Source organism: Pelodiscus sinensis, chromosome 13 (assembly GCF_049634645.1).
Source record: "Pelodiscus sinensis isolate JC-2024 chromosome 13, ASM4963464v1, whole genome shotgun sequence".
NCBI lineage: Eukaryota > Metazoa > Chordata > Testudines > Trionychidae > Pelodiscus > Pelodiscus sinensis.
The window spans coordinates 2,072,291-2,088,495 of NC_134723.1; the positions used below are offsets into that span (position 1 = coordinate 2,072,291).

The following is a 16,205-nucleotide window of genomic DNA, read 5'->3' on the forward strand; positions in this document are numbered from 1 at the left end:
GCCAGTTCCTTCGACAGGCTCCGTTTCCCTCTGCGCTGCGCTGATTGGCATTAATTACACCCCCCTCCTTTCATTAGTCATTAATCGAGTCCGGCGTCAGTCACTGTATCACCTTGCCGGGATCCACGTCACCCACACTGGCCTAGAATTACCTGGGGCGCGCCATTTACCCTCTTCCAATAGGGGCACGGTAGCCTCCTTCCCGGCGTCTGGAGCGTCCTCGTCTTCCAAGACTTCTGGGGACGAATGTGTTCAGACTGACCAGCGCCCTGCTAGGTGCAGGGTTTCCCAGTCTCCCTCCCTCTCCGCCATCAGCTGCTGCTCCCTGGACTGAGCCACCCGCCCAATAATCGCTCTTGTGATGCTCTGCAGGGGCCTAATGACCCCAAGAGCCTGTCTGCAAGGGAGGGGGCCCTGGCCTGCCCCCCGTACCAGGCTGCTGCCCAGGGACCATAATGGAACCAAGGTCGGGGGGCCCATATCGTCCCTCTCCCCGGCACTCACTGCTCCCCAGAACCGGGGACTGCTTCCCTTTGTCTGGCCTTCGCCCACCTCCCTGGGCACATGGACCAGGGTAACTGGTCTCCCGCACTACCTTCTCCGGCCTTAAGGAACCCCTCGCGCTCTCCAGCCCTGGGAGCGTCTCAGCAGCCCCACGGCGTGAACTCCCCGTCACACCCCTTGGCTTTCTCCACTGGTGCGCTTTGCCCTTTGCCTGAACTGCAGCCATGGGATTCCGGACTCCTCCCGAGCTCTCAGCGGAGCCTCCAGCTCCCAGTCATGTACCGGCGAGGGATACGTCCAGGCACCACCGGGAGCCCCCTCCCCGCGTGAACCTCCCGGTGCCTCGCCTGCTCACACGCCCAGCGCCCCAACACTGCGCCCTGCGGAGTAGTTAAGAACTAGGAGCTGGAGCGGAACGTGGCCGTGGCCGACAGAGGCGGCGTTCTGCCGTGGAGCTGGGGTGGAGCTGGAGCCGGAGCCTGGCCCCTGGCCCAGGTACTGCCCCCCTCCCGCTCGGGCCGGAGCGCTGATAATGTGACTCCCACCCCAAAGCCGTCGGGCTTCTCCCATGACCGCAAGGGCTAGGGACGCGCCGTAGGGTACCAAGCGCAGGCTAAGATTCTGCCGGAGCCGGAGCTCGGCGAAGGGCGCCCCTTCTCACCGCCAGACGGCGGGTACTCGTGTGACGTGGAGACAGGCCCTGCGCCTTGGCTGGGGCCCGCAAGCCCCCTTGTCTGCGCACGGCCTCCTGGGGCGCCAGGCTCTGCGGCGGGGCGGTGGGACGTCCGCGGCGCGCAGGGCATGGCAGGGAACGGGGGGAGGGATTTCTGGGGCTGCTGACGCGTCTCTGCTTGCTCCTAGGCTGGGCCGTGGGATGGGCAGCGCCAAGCAGCTCAGCGAGGAGCGACATCCGAAACTGCACCACGACCCCCCCGGTGAGACCCCCTCCAGCCCCGGGCAAGCGGGCTGCTCCCCCACTCCCTAGATTCCCAGGCCAGGCCTTCTGCCTCGCCTCCGCCCTTCTCTGCCTCCAGCCCCTCCCTGCTGCCCCCGCCCCGCCACGGAGCCAACGGGCAGCCAGCCAGCGCCAGAGCAGACGGGGCTCTGGCAGAAGCCGACCCCCCAGCAAGTCACCTCCGAGGGTCCACACCCTGCCCAGGGCTCTCTGCTCCAGGCCCCGCGGGTGGCCAGCAGGGCTGCCTGGATCAGCCCCTCATCGGCGTGTGTCTCTGTGACCCCAGTTCCTGCCCCCCACGGTGACGGACACGAGCGGCCGGCTGAGCGCCCTGCGCCAGCGCATGCAGTCCTACAACGTCAGCGCCTACATCGTCCCCGCCACCGACGCACACATGGTGAGGCTCCGGCTGCCAGCCCGCCCCGGCGCAAGGCCCTGGCATTGGCTGCAGCTCCGGCCCCCGCCGCCGGGCCCCGGGAGCAGCTGTTTGGTGCCAAACCCGGCCACGTGCCCTGCCTGCAGAGCCTGCCCCTGGCCCCAGGAGTGGCGGGGAGGGCCGGGAGGGCAGAGCCCCTCTGGCACCGGCTGCCCGCTAGTGCCGGGCTGTTCAGCTCGCTCCCTGGGCAGCAGCGCTCAGCTGGGGGGGAGGGGGAGGTGTGTGCTCTGCGGGGGGTCTTGAGGGAGCAGTCGTGCACTGAGCTGGGGTGTCACTGTGGGGAGACAATCGTGCTGTGAGGGGTGTCACTGTGGGGTGCAGACGCGCTGTGAGGGGTGTCTGGGGTTCAGACGTGCTGTGAGGGGCGCAGACGCGCTGTGAGGGGTGTCTGGGGTTCAGACGCGCTGTGAGGGGTCACTGGGGGTGCAGAGGCGCTGTGAGGGGTGTCTGGGGTTCAGACGCGCTGTGAGGGGTCACTGGGGGTTCAGACGTGCTGTGAGGGGCGCAGAGGCGCTGTGAGGGGTCACTGGGGGTGCAGAGGCGCTGTGAGGGGTCACTGGGAGCGCAGAGGCGCTGTGAGGGGTCACTGGGGGCGCAGAGGCACTGTGAGGGGTGGCTGGGGGTGCAGAAGCGCTGTGAGGGGTCACTGGGGGTTCAGACGTGCTGTGAGGGGCGCAGAGGCGCTGTGAGGGGTCACTGGGGGTGCAGAGGCGCTGTGAGGGGTCACTGGGGGTGCAGAGGCGCTGTGAGGGGTGTCTCTGTGTCCCAGAACGAGTACATTGCTGAGCGAGATGCGCGGCTGGCGTGGATTACCGGCTTCACGGGCTCAGCAGGTGAGCACGTCCCCAAAGACCGTCGGCCTTCCCTGGGAAGTAGATGCCCCCTTGATGCTTCTTCCAGCCCCCTGTGCCTATGGGCCTGTGTCCTGCGCCCAGGGGGCTGGCGTAGGAGGCAGGCTGGGAAGCTGAGGCGTCTGTCTGTGAGAAGCCTCAGGACAGGCCCGTGCACTAGCCAGGCGGGCTAATGGGGCCCTGCTGGAGTCGGCTCCAGGACAGTCTGGCGCTAGAGCCCATCGGGGGGGACGGGGCGGTGAGCCGGGTTTGCCAGCAGCAGCCCCAATTCACAGACTCTTTGTGGAGAAAATTCCGGTCTCTGAGCCGCCGCCAGGCCCCTCACTCATCCCAGCCCTCCCCGCAGAACCCCGGGTCTCCCTGGTGGGGCCGTCTCCCCTCTGGCCCAGAGGCGAGCGAGCGCTGCTCTCCCGTGCTGTGCCCGGCGGGACCCAGCTCCCCTGGCCCAGCGGAGGGTGGCCGGGCCACACGCGAGTGGAGCTGGGTTCCAGGGGGATGCCTGGGCCACGTGGCTGGGGCGACGCCCGGCCTGCCCCAGAGCAGCCAGACGCACCTAGGGCAGGGCCACAGGGAGCCAGCGGCCTGGCCGCCCGCGGCTCCGGGGCCTGTGGAACGAGGCTGCCCAGGCAAACGGGCTCTCTCCTCCGGGCGGCAGGGACCGGCGTGGTGACGCTGCACAAGGCGGCTCTGTGGACAGACAGCCGGTACTGGACCCAGGCAGCGCGCCAGATGGACTGCAACTGGGAGCTGCAGAAGATAGGTCAGGAGCCAGGAGCAGGGAGACTTTGCGGGTCACCCCCCCAGGGAGCCGCCCGCTCCGTAGCCTTTCTGTTCCCAGCCGGGGCTCCCAGCCCCAGCCTTTGCCAAGAGGAGCCCCGGGCACCGGAGCCGTGGGCAAACCCCATCGGGCACACTGCCTGCCAGTGACTGAGCCCTGGGCTCCGGCAGAGCCGGCCTGGCAGACTCGGAGCTCTGAGCCTTGCTCTCCAGGCCTGGCCCCACTCCCCCTCCCCACTGCTCCCCCCAGCCCGCCTGCCACGTGCTGTGCCCTGTCTTGCAGTCTGGATGGACGCCATCGGCGAGTGGCTGCTCCAGGAGGTCCCTGCCGGCGAGAACGTTGGACTGGATCCCTTCCTCTTCTCCATCGGTACCGCCCCGCCGCCTGCTGCTCCTGCCCCCCGGAGCCCGGCTGCCCTCCCCAGGAAGGGCAGGCGGGCAGGGCCTGGGGAGGGCGTCAGACTGACCTGCCGCGGAGCTAACCAAGCGCCTCCCTCCCCAGCTCTCTGGCAAGGCTACACCCGCGTCCTGAAGGACTCCGGCCGGACCCTGGTTCCCATTGAGGACAACCTCGTGGACCTGGTGTGGGGATCGCAGCGGCCTCCTCCGCCCACCAGCCCGATCTACCTCCTGCCAGAGACCTTCACGGGTAGGAACTCGCCCCCTGCCGGTGGCACAGAGCATGAGCCCATCCCCGGCGCCCCCTGCTGGTGGCACGGAGCGTGAGCCTATCCCCGGCGCCCCCTGCTGGTGGCACAGAGCATGAGCCCCTCCCTGGCGCCCCCTGCTAGTGGCACGGAGCGTGAGCCCATCCCTGGCGCCCCCTGCTAGTGGCACGGAGCGTGAGCCTATCCCCGGCGCCCCCTGCTGGTGGCATGGAGCGTGATCCCATCCCCGGCGCCCCCTGCTAGTGGCACGGAGCGTGAGCCCATCCCCGGCGCCCCCTGCTGGTGGCACGGAGCGTGAGCCCATCCCCGGCGCCCCCTGCTGGTGGCACGGAGCGTGAGCCCATCCCCGGCGCCCCCTGCTGATGGCATGGAGCATGATCCCTGTGCATGGCTGGGCGTGCTGTGGTGTTGGGGGCATTTGCACGGCCAGAGACAGGTGTCTGAGTGCCACACATGCAGCCAGCCCCAGGAACTCTCCAGAGGTTTGGGTCCCCCAGTGGAGTCTGGCTGGGCTGGGTCAGGCTGGGAGACCCTCAGCTCGCTCGCCCAGGGCATGGCATGTCTGGGAGGCTGCGGAGAGAGCCCTGGATGGCCCCAAGCTCTCTGGCAGGGCAGGTGTTGGAGGAATGGTCCCCTCCAGCTGGGCAGGGATGGGAGGGCTCCCGCAGGGGGGTGCACCTGACTCTCACATGCCTGACTCCCCCTGTCCTTCCAGGCAGCACCTGGCAAGAGAAGGTGTCCGGGATCCGGAGCCAGATGGAGCAGTTTTCCCGGAGCCCCATGGCCGTGCTGCTGTCTGGGCTGGAGGAGACAGCCTGTGAGAGATGGGCCGGGACAATGCTGCCATTGCCCCCTCCACAGCATGGCCTCCGCCTACGTTCCGGCTTTGCCCCACAGACTGCAACAGCCCCCCAGTGCCCTCAGCATCCTTCAGACGCTCACAGCCCCCCAACAACCCTCCAGTGTCCTCAGTACCCCTCAGACCTTCACAGCCCCCCAAGAACCTCCCTGTGTACTCAGCACCTCTCAGACCCTTGCATCCTCCAACAGGCCTTCAGTACCCCTCAGACCCTCACAGCCCCCCAACAACTCCCCAGTGTCCTCACTACCCCATAGACTCTCGCAGCCTCCAACAGCCCCCCGGTTCTCTCAGTACCCCTTAGAGCATCGCAGCCCCCCAACAACCGCCCATGTCCTCAGCATCCCTCAGACCCTTGTAGCCTCCAACAGAACCCAGTGTCCCCAGCCCCTCTGAGCCCAGCACAGCCCCAGTGTCCTCAGGCCAGCGTCCCTACCAGGCATCCTGCACCGAGCTGAACTGCCTGCCCAGCCTGGCTGATCACGGTCCTGGGGGCGAGACCCAGGCCCCTGTGCTGGGCACTGCCCCCACAGATGAGAGACGGCACCCTCCAGCGTCACCTTGCGCCCAGACTCTCTGCCGGCGCTGCCCTGGAGCCCACCCTGGCCTGTAACCCCTGTAATCCCCGTGTTCCCACAGGGCTCTTCAACCTCCGAGGAAGCGACATCCCGTACAACCCCGTCTTCTACTCCTACACACTCCTCACCACCGCCAACATCAGGTACAGAGCAGCCCCCAGGCCCAGCAGTCCCTGGGGCTGCCCCCTCCCCCGGCTCCCCAGCCCCTCTGAGCCCAGCACGGGCCCTGGGGCTGGCCCCCTCGGAGCCCCAGTGCATCTCTCGGGCACCAGCTCCCCACATCCCCTGAGCCCCCTCATGGCCACAAGGGCTGGGTCCCCCTCCCCTCGGAGCCCCAGCCTGTCTCCTGGGCTGGCTCCCCCATCCCCCACGGACTCTCTTCCTGGCATTCAGGCTCCTGCCCCACTCCCTCGCCAGCCCTGGCCTAGGGGGCTGGACGGGGCGGGGCCGCAGCTGAGCCGTGCTCCTTCCCCAGCCTGTTTGTGGACGGCAGCCGGCTGACGGCGGAGGCGCAGCAGGCGCTGAGGGCAGAGTGCCCGGGGCCCCTGTGCGTGCAGGTGGAGGAGTACGGCCAGGTGCGAGCCAGGGTGCAGGCCTACGCCCAGGGCGACGTCCGGGTCTGGATCGGGACAGAGTACACGACCTACGGGCTCTACGGGGTCATCCCCAAGGTGGGCCGCCCCGCCCTGCCGGTACCATGGGGCTAGGCCTCTGCTGTCCCGTCCCCCTGGCTGCGGGAGCCAGCCTTGGCCTGGGAGGGGCTTTGGTAAAGCTGCCTGGGCCAGGGGCAGCCTTGCCCATAGAAGGGGCTGGCATGCAGGGCAGGGCCAGCAGTGATGGGCTGTGTGTGCAAGGGGAAGAGGGCAAGAGTGAGAGGCCCTGGGCGTGCGAGGGGTGGAGGTGAGAGGGCCCAGGCGTGCCAGGGACGGGGGTGAGAGGGCCCAGGCGTGCGAGGGGCGGGGGTGAGAGGCCCTGGGCGTGCCGGGGTGGGGGTGAGAGGGCCCAGGAATGCCAGGGACGGGGGTGAGAGGGCCCAGGCGTGCGAGGGGCGGGGGTGAGAGGCCCTGGGCGTGTGAGGGGCGGGGGTGAGAGGGCCCAGGAATGCCAGGGACGGGGGTGAGAGGGCCCAGGCGTGCGAGGGGTGGAGGTGAGAGGCCCTGGGCATGCCGGGGTGGGGGTGAGAGGCCCTGGGCGTGCCGGGGCGGGGGTGAGAGGGCCCAGGTGTGCCAGGGGCTGGGGTGAGAGGCCCTGGGCGTGCGAGGGGCGGGGGTGAGAGGCCCTGGGCGTGCGAGGGGCGGGGGTGAGAGGCCCTGGGCGTGTGAGGGGCGGGGGTGAGAGGCCCTGGGCATGCCAGGGGCGGGGGTGAGAGGCCCTGGGCGTGCGAGGGGCGGGGGTGAGAGGCCCTGGGCGTGTGAGGGGCGGGGGTGAGAGGCCCTGGGCATGCCAGGGGCGGGGGTGAGAGGCCCGGGCATGCGAGGGGCAGGGGTGAGAGGCCCTGGGCGTGCCAGGGGCGGGGGTGAGAGGCCCTGGGCGTGCCAGGGGCGGGGGTGAGAGGCCCTGGGCGTGCCAGGGGCGGGGGTGAGAGGCCCTGGGCGTGCCAGGGGTGGGGGTGAGAGGCCCTGGGCGTGCCAGGGGCGGGGGTGAGAGGCCCTGGGCGTGCCAGGGGTGGGGGTGAGAGGCCCTGGGTGTGCCAGGGGCGGGGGTGAGAGGCCCTGGGCGTGCCAGGGGTGGGGGTGAGAGGCCCTGGGCGTGCGAGGGGCGGGGGTGAGAGGCCCTGGGCGTGCGAGGGGCAGGGGTGAGAGGCCCTGGGCGTGCCAGGGGCGGGGGTGAGAGGCCCGGGCATGCAAGGGGTGGGGGTGAGAGGCCCTGGGCGTGTGAGGGGCGGGGGTGAGAGGCCCGGGCGTGCGAGGGGCGGGGGTGAGAGGCCCGGGCGTGCAAGGGGCGGGGGTGAGAGGCCCTGGGCGTGCGAGGGGCGGGGGTGAGAGGCCCTGGGCGTGCGAGGGGCGGGGGTGAGAGGCCCTGGGCGTGCCAGGGGCGGGGGTGAGAGGCCCGGGCGTGCAAGGGACGGGGGTGAGAGGCCCTGGGCGTGCCAGGGGCGGGGGTGAGAGGCCCTGGGCGTGCCAGGGGCGGGGGTGAGAGGCCCGGGCATGCCAGGGGCGGGGGTGAGAGGCCCTGGGCGTGTGAGGGGCGGGGGTGAGAGGCCCTGGGCGTGCGAGGGGCGGGGGTGAGAGGCCCTGGGCGTGCGAGGGGTGGGGGTGAGAGGCCCTGGGCGTGTGAGGGGCGGGGGTGAGAGGCCCTGGGCGTGCGAGGGGTGGGGGTGAGAGGCCCTGGGCGTGCCAGGGGCGGGGGTGAGAGGCCCTGGGCGTGCCAGGGGCGGGGGTGAGAGGCCCTGGGCGTGCCAGGGGCGGGGGTGAGAGGCCCGGGCGTGCGAGGGGCGGGGGTGAGAGGCCCGGGCGTGCCAGGGGCTGGGGTGAGAGGCCCTGGGCGTGCCAGGGGCGGGGGTGAGAGGCCCGGGCGTGCAAGGGGCGGGGGTGAGAGGCCCGGGCATGCCAGGGGCGGGGGTGAGAGGTCCGGGAATGCCAGGGGCGGGGGTGAGAGGTCCGGGAATGCCAGGGGTGGGGGTGAGAGGTCCGGGAATGCCAGGGGTGGGGGTGAGAGGCCCTGGGCGTGCCAGGGGCGGGGGTGAGAGGCCCTGGGCGTGCCAGGGGCGGGGGTGAGAGGCCCTGGGTGTGCCAGGGGCGGGGGTGAGAGGCCCTAGGCGTGCCAGGGGTGGGGGTGAGAGGCCCTGGGTGTGCCAGGGGTGGGGGTGAGAGGCCCTGGGCGTGCCAGGGGTGGGGGTGAGAGGCCCTGGGCGTGCCAGGGGCGGGGGTGAGAGGCCCTGGGCATGCTGGGGCGGGGGTGAGAGGCCCTGGGCGTGTGAGGGGCGGGGGTGAGAGGGCCCAGGTGTGCCAGGGGCGGGGGTGAGAGGTCCGGGAATGCGAGGGGCGGGGGTGAGAGGCCCTGGGTGTGCCAGGGGCGGGGGTGAGAGGCCCTGGGCGTGCCAGGGGCGGGGGTGAGAGGCCCTGGGTGTGCCAGGGGCGGGGGTGAGAGGCCCTGGGTGTGCCAGGGGCGGGGGTGAGAGGCCTGGGCGTGCCAGGGGCGGGGGTGAGAGGCCCTGGGCATGCTGGGGCGGGGGTGAGAGGCCCTGGGCGTGTGAGGGGCGGGGGTGAGAGGGCCCAGGTGTGCCAGGGGCGGGGGTGAGAGGTCCGGGAATGCGAGGGGCGGGGGTGAGAGGCCCTGGGTGTGCCAGGGGCGGGGGTGAGAGGCCCTGGGCGTGCCAGGGGCGGGGGTGAGAGGCCCTGGGTGTGCCAGGGGCGGGGGTGAGAGGCCCTGGGTGTGCCAGGGGCGGGGGTGAGAGGCCTGGGCGTGCCAGGGGTGGGGGTGAGAGGCCCTGGGTGTGCCAGGGGCGGGGGTGAGAGGCCCGGGCGTGCCAGGGGTGGGGGTGAGAGGCCCTGGGCATGCTGGGGCGGGGGTGAGAGGCCCTGGGCGTGCGAGGGGCGGGGGTGAGAGGCCCTGGGCGTGCGAGGGGCGGGGGTGAGAGGCCCTGGGCGTGCCAGGGGCGGGGGTGAGAGGCCCTGGGCGTGCCAGGGGCGGGGGTGAGAGGCCCTGGGCGTGCCAGGGGCGGGGGTGAGAGGCCCTGGGCGTGCCAGGGGCGGGGGTGAGAGGCCCTGGGCGTGCCAGGGGCGGGGGTGAGAGGCCCTGGGCGTGCCAGGGGCGGGGGTGAGAGGCCCTGGGCGTGCCAGGGGTGGGGGTGAGAGGCCCTGGGTGTGCCAGGGGCGGGGGTGAGAGGCCCGGGCGTGCCAGGGGCGGGGGTGAGAGGCCCGGGCGTGCGAGGGGCGGGGGTGAGAGGCCCGGGCGTGCGAGGGGCGGGGGTGAGAGGCCCTGGGCGTGCGAGGGGCGGGGGTGAGAGGCCCGGGCGTGCCAGGGGCGGGGGTGAGAGGCCCTGGGCGTGCGAGGGGCGGGGTTGAGAGGCCCTGGGCGTGCGAGGGGCGGGGGTGAGAGGCCCTGGGCGTGCCGGGGCGGGGGTGAGAGGCCCTGGGTGTGCCGGGGCGGGGGTGAGAGGCCCTGGGCGTGCGAGGGGCGGGGGTGAGAGGCCCGGGCGTGCCAGGGGCGGGGGTGAGAGGCCCGGGCGTGCGAGGGGTGGGGGTGAGAGGCCCTGGGCGTGCCAGGGGCGGGGGTGAGAGGCCCGGGCGTGCGAGGGGTGGGGGTGAGAGGCCCTGGGCGTGCCAGGGGCGGGGGTGAGAGGCCCTGGGCATGCAAGGGGTGGGGGTGAGAGGCCCGGGCGTGCGAGGGGTGGGGGTGAGAGGCCCTGGGCGTGCCAGGGGCGGGGGTGAGAGGCCCTGGGCGTGCCAGGGGCGGGGGTGAGAGGCCCTGGGCGTGCCAGGGGCGGGGGTGAGAGGCCCTGGGCGTGCCAGGGGCGGGGGTGAGAGGCCCGGGCGTGCGAGGGGCGGGGGTGAGAGGCCCGGGCGTGCCAGGGGCAGGGGTGAGAGGCCCTGGGCGTGCAAGGGGCGGGGGTGAGAGGCCCTGGGCGTGTGAGGGGCGGGGGTGAGAGGCCCTGGGCGTGTGAGGGGCGGGGGTGAGAGGCCCTGGGCATGCTGGGGCGGGGGTGAGAGGGCCCAGGTGTGCCAGGGGCTGGGGTGAGAGGCCCTGGGCGTGCGAGGGGTGGGGGTGAGAGGCCCTGGGCGTGTGAGGGGCTGGGGTGAGAGGCCCTGGGCGTGCGAGGGGTGGGGGTGAGAGGCCCTGGGCGTGCCAGGGGCGGGGGTGAGAGGTCCGGGAATGCGAGGGGCGGGGGTGAGAGGCCCTAGGCGTGCCAGGGGTGGGGGTGAGAGGCCCTGGGCGTGCCAGGGGTGGGGGTGAGAGGCCCTGGGCGTGCCAGGGGTGGGGGTGAGAGGCCCTGGGCGTGCCAGGGGCGGGGGTGAGAGGCCCTGGGCGTGCCAGGGGTGGGGGTGAGAGGCCCTGGGCATGCTGGGGCGGGGGTGAGAGGCCCTGGGCGTGCGAGGGGTGGGGGTGAGAGGCCCTGGGCGTGCGAGGGGCGGGGGTGAGAGGCCCGGGCGTGCGAGGGGCGGGGGTGAGAGGCCCGGGCGTGCGAGGGGCGGGGGTGAGAGGCCCTGGGCGTGCGAGGGGCGGGGGTGAGAGGCCCGGGCGTGCCAGGGGCGGGGGTGAGAGTCCCTGGGCGTGCCAGGGGTGGGGGTGAGAGGCCCTGGGCGTGCCAGGGGCGGGGGTGAGAGGCCCTGGGCGTGCCAGGGGCAGGGGTGAGAGGCCCTGGGCGTGCCAGGGGCGGGGGTGAGAGTCCCTGGGCGTGCCAGGGGTGGGGGTGAGAGGCCCTGGGCGTGCCAGGGGCGGGGGTGAGAGTCCCTGGGCGTGCCAGGGGCAGGGGTGAGAGGCCCTGGGCGTGCCAGGGGCGGGGGTGAGAGTCCCTGGGCGTGCCAGGGGTGGGGGTGAGAGGCCCTGGGCGTGCCAGGGGCGGGGGTGAGAGGCCCGGGCATGCCAGGGGCGGGGGTGAGAGGCCCTGGGCGTGCCAGGGGCAGGGGTGAGAGGCCCTGGGCGTGCCAGGGGCAGGGGTGAGAGTCCCTGGGCGTGCCAGGGGTGGGGGTGAGAGGCCCTGGGCGTGCCAGGGGCAGGGGTGAGAGTCCCTGGGCGTGCCAGGGGTGGGGGTGAGAGGCCCGGGCGTGCCAGGGGCAGGGGTGAGAGTCCCTGGGCGTGCCAGGGGTGGGGGTGAGAGGCCCTGGGCGTGCCAGGGGTGGGGGTGAGAGGCCCGGGCGTGCCAGGGGCAGGGGTGAGAGTCCCTGGGTGTGCCAGGGGTGGGGGTGAGAGGCCCGGGCGTGCCAGGGGCAGGGGTGAGAGTCCCTGGGCGTGCCAGGGGTGGGGGTGAGAGGCCCTGGGCGTGCCAGGGGTGGGGGTGAGAGGCCCTGGGCGTGCCAGGGGCGGGGGTGAGAGGCCCTGGGCGTGCCAGGGGTGGGGGTGAGAGGCCCGGGCGTGCCAGGGGCAGGGGTGAGAGTCCCTGGGCGTGCCAGGGGCAGGGGTGAGAGTCCCTGGGCGTGCCAGGGGCAGGGGTGAGAGTCCCTGGGCGTGCCAGGGGTGGGGGTGAGAGGCCCTGGGCGTGCCAGGGGCGGGGGTGAGAGGCCCGGGAATGCGAGGGGCGGGGGTGAGAGGTCCGGGAATGCGAGGGGCGGGGGTGAGAGGCCCTGGGCGTGCCAGGGGCAGGGGTGAGAGGCCCTGGGCGTGCCAGGGGCGGGGGTGAGAGGCCCTGGGCGTGCCAGGGGCGGGGGTGAGAGGCCCGGGCGTGCCAGGGGCGGGGGTGAGAGGCCCGGGTGTGCAAGGGGCAGGGGTGAGAGGCCCGGGCGTGCCAGGGGCGGGGGTGAGAGGCCTGGGCGTGCCAGGGGTGGGGGTGAGAGGCCCTGGGCGTGCCAGGGGCAGGGGTGAGAGTCCCTGGGCGTGCCAGGGGTGGGGGTGAGAGGCCCTGGGCGTGCCAGGGGCGGGGGTGAGAGTCCCTGGGCGTGCCAGGGGCGGGGGTGAGAGGCCCTGGGCGTGCCAGGGGCAGGGGTGAGAGTCCCTGGGCGTGCCAGGGGCGGGGGTGAGAGGCCCTGGGCGTGCCAGGGGCAGGGGTGAGAGTCCCTGGGCGTGCCAGGGGTGGGGGTGAGAGGCCTGGGTGTGCCAGGGGCGGGGGTGAGAGGCCTGGGCGTGCCAGGGGCGGGGGTGAGAGGCCCTGGGCGTGCCAGGGGCGGGGGTGAGAGGCCCTGGGCATGCCAGGGGCGGGGGTGAGAGGCCCTGGGCGTGCCAGGGGCGGGGGTGAGAGTCCCTGGGCGTGCCAGGGGTGGGGGTGAGAGGCCCTGGGCGTGCCAGGGGCGGGGGTGAGAGGCCCTGGGCGTGCCAGGGGCAGGGGTGAGAGGCCCTGGGCGTGCCAGGGGCAGGGGTGAGAGTCCCTGGGCGTGCCAGGGGTGGGGGTGAGAGGCCCTGGGCGTGCCAGGGGCAGGGGTGAGAGTCCCTGGGCGTGCCAGGGGTGGGGGTGAGAGGCCCTGGGCGTGCCAGGGGCAGGGGTGAGAGTCCCTGGGCGTGCCAGGGGTGGGGGTGAGAGGCCCGGGCGTGCCAGGGGCAGGGGTGAGAGTCCCTGGGCGTTCCAGGGGTGGGGGTGAGAGGCCCTGGGCGTGCCAGGGGTGGGGGTGAGAGGCCCGGGCGTGCCAGGGGCAGGGGTGAGAGGCCCGGGCGTGCCAGGGGCAGGGGTGAGAGTCCCTGGGTGTGCCAGGGGCGGGGGTGAGAGGCCCGGGCGTGCCAGGGGCAGGGGTGAGAGTCCCTGGGCGTGCCAGGGGTGGGGGTGAGAGGCCCTGGGCGTGCCAGGGGTGGGGGTGAGAGGCCCTGGGCGTGCCAGGGGCGGGGGTGAGAGGCCCTGGGCGTGCCAGGGGTGGGGGTGAGAGGCCCGGGCGTGCCAGGGGCAGGGGTGAGAGTCCCTGGGCGTGCCAGGGGCAGGGGTGAGAGTCCCTGGGCGTGCCAGGGGCAGGGGTGAGAGTCCCTGGGCGTGCCAGGGGTGGGGGTGAGAGGCCCTGGGCGTGCCAGGGGCGGGGGTGAGAGGCCCGGGAATGCGAGGGGCGGGGGTGAGAGGTCCGGGAATGCGAGGGGCGGGGGTGAGAGGCCCTGGGCGTGCCAGGGGCAGGGGTGAGAGGCCCTGGGCGTGCCAGGGGCGGGGGTGAGAGGCCCGGGCGTGCCAGGGGCGGGGGTGAGAGGCCCTGGGCGTGCCAGGGGCGGGGGTGAGAGGCCCGGGCGTGCCAGGGGCGGGGGTGAGAGGCCCGGGTGTGCAAGGGGCAGGGGTGAGAGGCCCGGGCGTGCCAGGGGCGGGGGTGAGAGGCCTGGGCGTGCCAGGGGTGGGGGTGAGAGGCCCTGGGCGTGCCAGGGGCAGGGGTGAGAGTCCCTGGGCGTGCCAGGGGTGGGGGTGAGAGGCCCTGGGCGTGCCAGGGGCAGGGGTGAGAGTCCCTGGGCGTGCCAGGGGCGGGGGTGAGAGGCCCTGGGCGTGCCAGGGGCAGGGGTGAGAGTCCCTGGGCGTGCCAGGGGTGGGGGTGAGAGGCCCTGGGCGTGCCAGGGGCAGGGGTGAGAGTCCCTGGGCGTGCCAGGGGTGGGGGTGAGAGGCCTGGGTGTGCCAGGGGCGGGGGTGAGAGGCCTGGGCGTGCCAGGGGCGGGGGTGAGAGGCCCTGGGCGTGCCAGGGGCGGGGGTGAGAGGCCCGGGCGTGCCAGGGGCGGGGGTGAGAGGCCCTGGGCGTGCCAGGGGTGGGGGTGAGAGGCCCTGGGCATGCCAGGGGCGGGGGTGAGAGGCCCGGGCGTAAGAGGGGCGGGGGTGAGAGGCCTGGGCGTGCCAGGGGCGGGGGTGAGAGGCCCTGGGCATGCCAGGGGCGGGGGTGAGAGGCCCGGGCGTGCCAGGGGCGGGGGTGAGAGGCCCTGGGCATGCCAGGGGTGGGGGTGAGAGGCCCGGGCGTAAGAGGGGCGGGGGTGAGAGGCCCTGGGCATGCCAGGGGCGGGGGTGAGAGGCCCTGGGCGTGCCAGGGGCGGGGGTGAGAGGCCCGGGCGTGCCAGGGGCGGGGGTGAGAGGCCCTGGGCGTGCAAGGGGCGGGGGGTGAGAGGCCCTGGGCGTGCCAGGGGCGGGGGTGAGAGGCCCTGGGCATGCCAGGGGCGGGGGTGAGAGGCCCGGGCGTGCCAGGGGCGGGGGTGAGAGGCCCTGGGCGTGCCAGGGGTGGGGGTGAGAGGCCCTGGGCGTGCCAGGGGCGGGGGTGAGAGTCCCTGGGCGTGCCAGGGGCGGGGGTGAGAGGCCCTGGGCGTGCCAGGGGCGGGGGTGAGAGGCCCTGGGCGTGCCAGGGGCGGGGGTGAGAGGCCCTGGGCGTGCCAGGGGTGGGGGTGAGAGGCCCTGGGCGTGCCAGGGGTGGGGGTGAGAGGCCTGGGCGTGCCAGGGGTGGGGGTGAGAGGCCTGGGCGTGCCAGGGGCGGGGGTGAGAGGCCTGGGCGTGCCAGGGGCGGGGGTGAGAGGCCCTGGGCGTGCCAGGGGTGGGGGTGAGAGGCCCTGGGCATGCCAGGGGTGGGGGTGAGAGGCCCTGGGCATGCCAGGGGCGGGGGTGAGAGGCCCTGGGCATGCCAGGGGCGGGGGTGAGAGGCCCGGGCATGCGAGGGGCGGGGGTGAGAGGCTCTAGGTGTGTGAGGGGCGGGGGTGAGAGGCCCTGGGCGTGCCAGGGGCGGGGGTGAGAGGCCCTGGGCATGCCAGGGGCGGGGGTGAGAGTCCCGGGCATGCGAGGGGCGGGGGTGAGAGGCCCTGGGCGTGCCAGGGGCGGGGGTGAGAGTCCCGGGCATGCGAGGGGTGGGGGTGAGAGGCCCTGGGCGTGCCAGGGGTGGGGGTGAGAGGCCCTGGGCGTGCCAGGGGTGGGGGTGAGAGGCCTGGGTGTGCCAGGGGCGGGGGTGAGAGGCCCTGGGCGTGCCAGGGGTGGGGGTGAGAGGCCTGGGTGTGCCAGGGGCGGGGGTGAGAGGCCCTGGGCGTGCCAGGGGTGGGGGTGAGAGGCCTGGGCGTGCCAGGGGCGGGGGTGAGAGGGTTGTGCTTGCTCTGGTCCTTCCCCTTCCCTCCCTCATGGGCCAGTCCTGCCTCGTGCCCCAGAGCAGAGGGTCATGATGCTCAGGGTCAGGCCCCAGCTGGGGGGGACCTGGGGCGTTTGGTCACTGGCAGAGCGAGGGCGCCCGGGTGTGTGCCCTGCGGCTCACTGGGCTCTGGGCCTTGCCCTCAGCCTTTTTGCTCACCTGACAGCTGCTCTCTCCCACGGCCATGCCCTGGCACCGCCAGGCTGCCCTGCCCTCCTGCCCATGTTCCTGCCTTGGACCTCACTGGTTCGCTGGCATGCAGTGGGCACAGGGAGCAGGGTGGCTGGCGCCCTGCTCCCCTGGCCGGCTGACCAGGCTCTGCTGCCCACTGCAGGACAAGCTAGTGGAAAGCAGCTACTCGCCAGTGATGACCACCAAGGCCGTGAAGAACGCCAAGGAGCAGGAGCTGCTGAAGGTGACCCATGTATGTGCTGCAGGCTCTGGCTCTCCCCATACTGGGGGGCTGGTCGGGGAGGGGGCTGGCCAGGGAAAGGGGCTCTCCCCCTGCTGAGGGGCCAGGTGGGGTAGGGGGCTTTCCCCATGCCAGGGGAGCTGGTGGGATGGGGGTTCTCCCCATGCTAGGGAGCTGGCTGGGATGGGGGCTGGCCAGAGATGGGGCTCTTGTTGTGCCGGGGGACTGGGCAGGGCAGGGGCCAGCCGGGGCGGGGGTTCTCCCCATGCCGGGGGGCTGGGCGGGGCGGGGGCTCTCCCCATGCCGGGGGGCTGGGCGGGACGGGGGCTGGCTGGGGCGGGGGCTCTCCCCGTGCCGGGGGGCGGGGCGGGGCTCTCCCCATGCCGGGGGGCTGGGCGGGACGGGGGCTGGCTGGGGCGGGGGCTCTCCCCGTGCCGGGGGGCGGGGCGGGGCTCTCCCCATGCCGGGGGGCTGGGCGGGACGGGGGCTGGCTGGGGGGCTGGCCGATATGGGGAGGGGCCTGG

At 73.9% G+C, this 16,205-nt stretch overlaps 1 protein-coding gene across 1 annotated transcript in view; it reads left to right on the forward strand.

Annotated features, from left to right (window-relative positions):
• Nucleotides 1-16,205, forward strand: part of XPNPEP2 (X-prolyl aminopeptidase 2) — a 33,433-nt gene that overhangs the window by 7,097 nt on the left and 10,131 nt on the right. The window contains exons 2-11 of the mRNA XM_075896609.1: nt 1,366-1,439; nt 1,746-1,856; nt 2,665-2,728; nt 3,402-3,506; nt 3,807-3,893; nt 4,026-4,172; nt 4,907-5,008; nt 5,690-5,771; nt 6,104-6,299; nt 15,604-15,693. Of these exons, the coding sequence (XP_075752724.1) occupies nt 1,366-1,439; nt 1,746-1,856; nt 2,665-2,728; nt 3,402-3,506; nt 3,807-3,893; nt 4,026-4,172; nt 4,907-5,008; nt 5,690-5,771; nt 6,104-6,299; nt 15,604-15,693 (1,058 nt within the window). The remainder of the gene's footprint in view (nt 1-1,365; nt 1,440-1,745; nt 1,857-2,664; nt 2,729-3,401; nt 3,507-3,806; nt 3,894-4,025; nt 4,173-4,906; nt 5,009-5,689; nt 5,772-6,103; nt 6,300-15,603; nt 15,694-16,205) is intronic.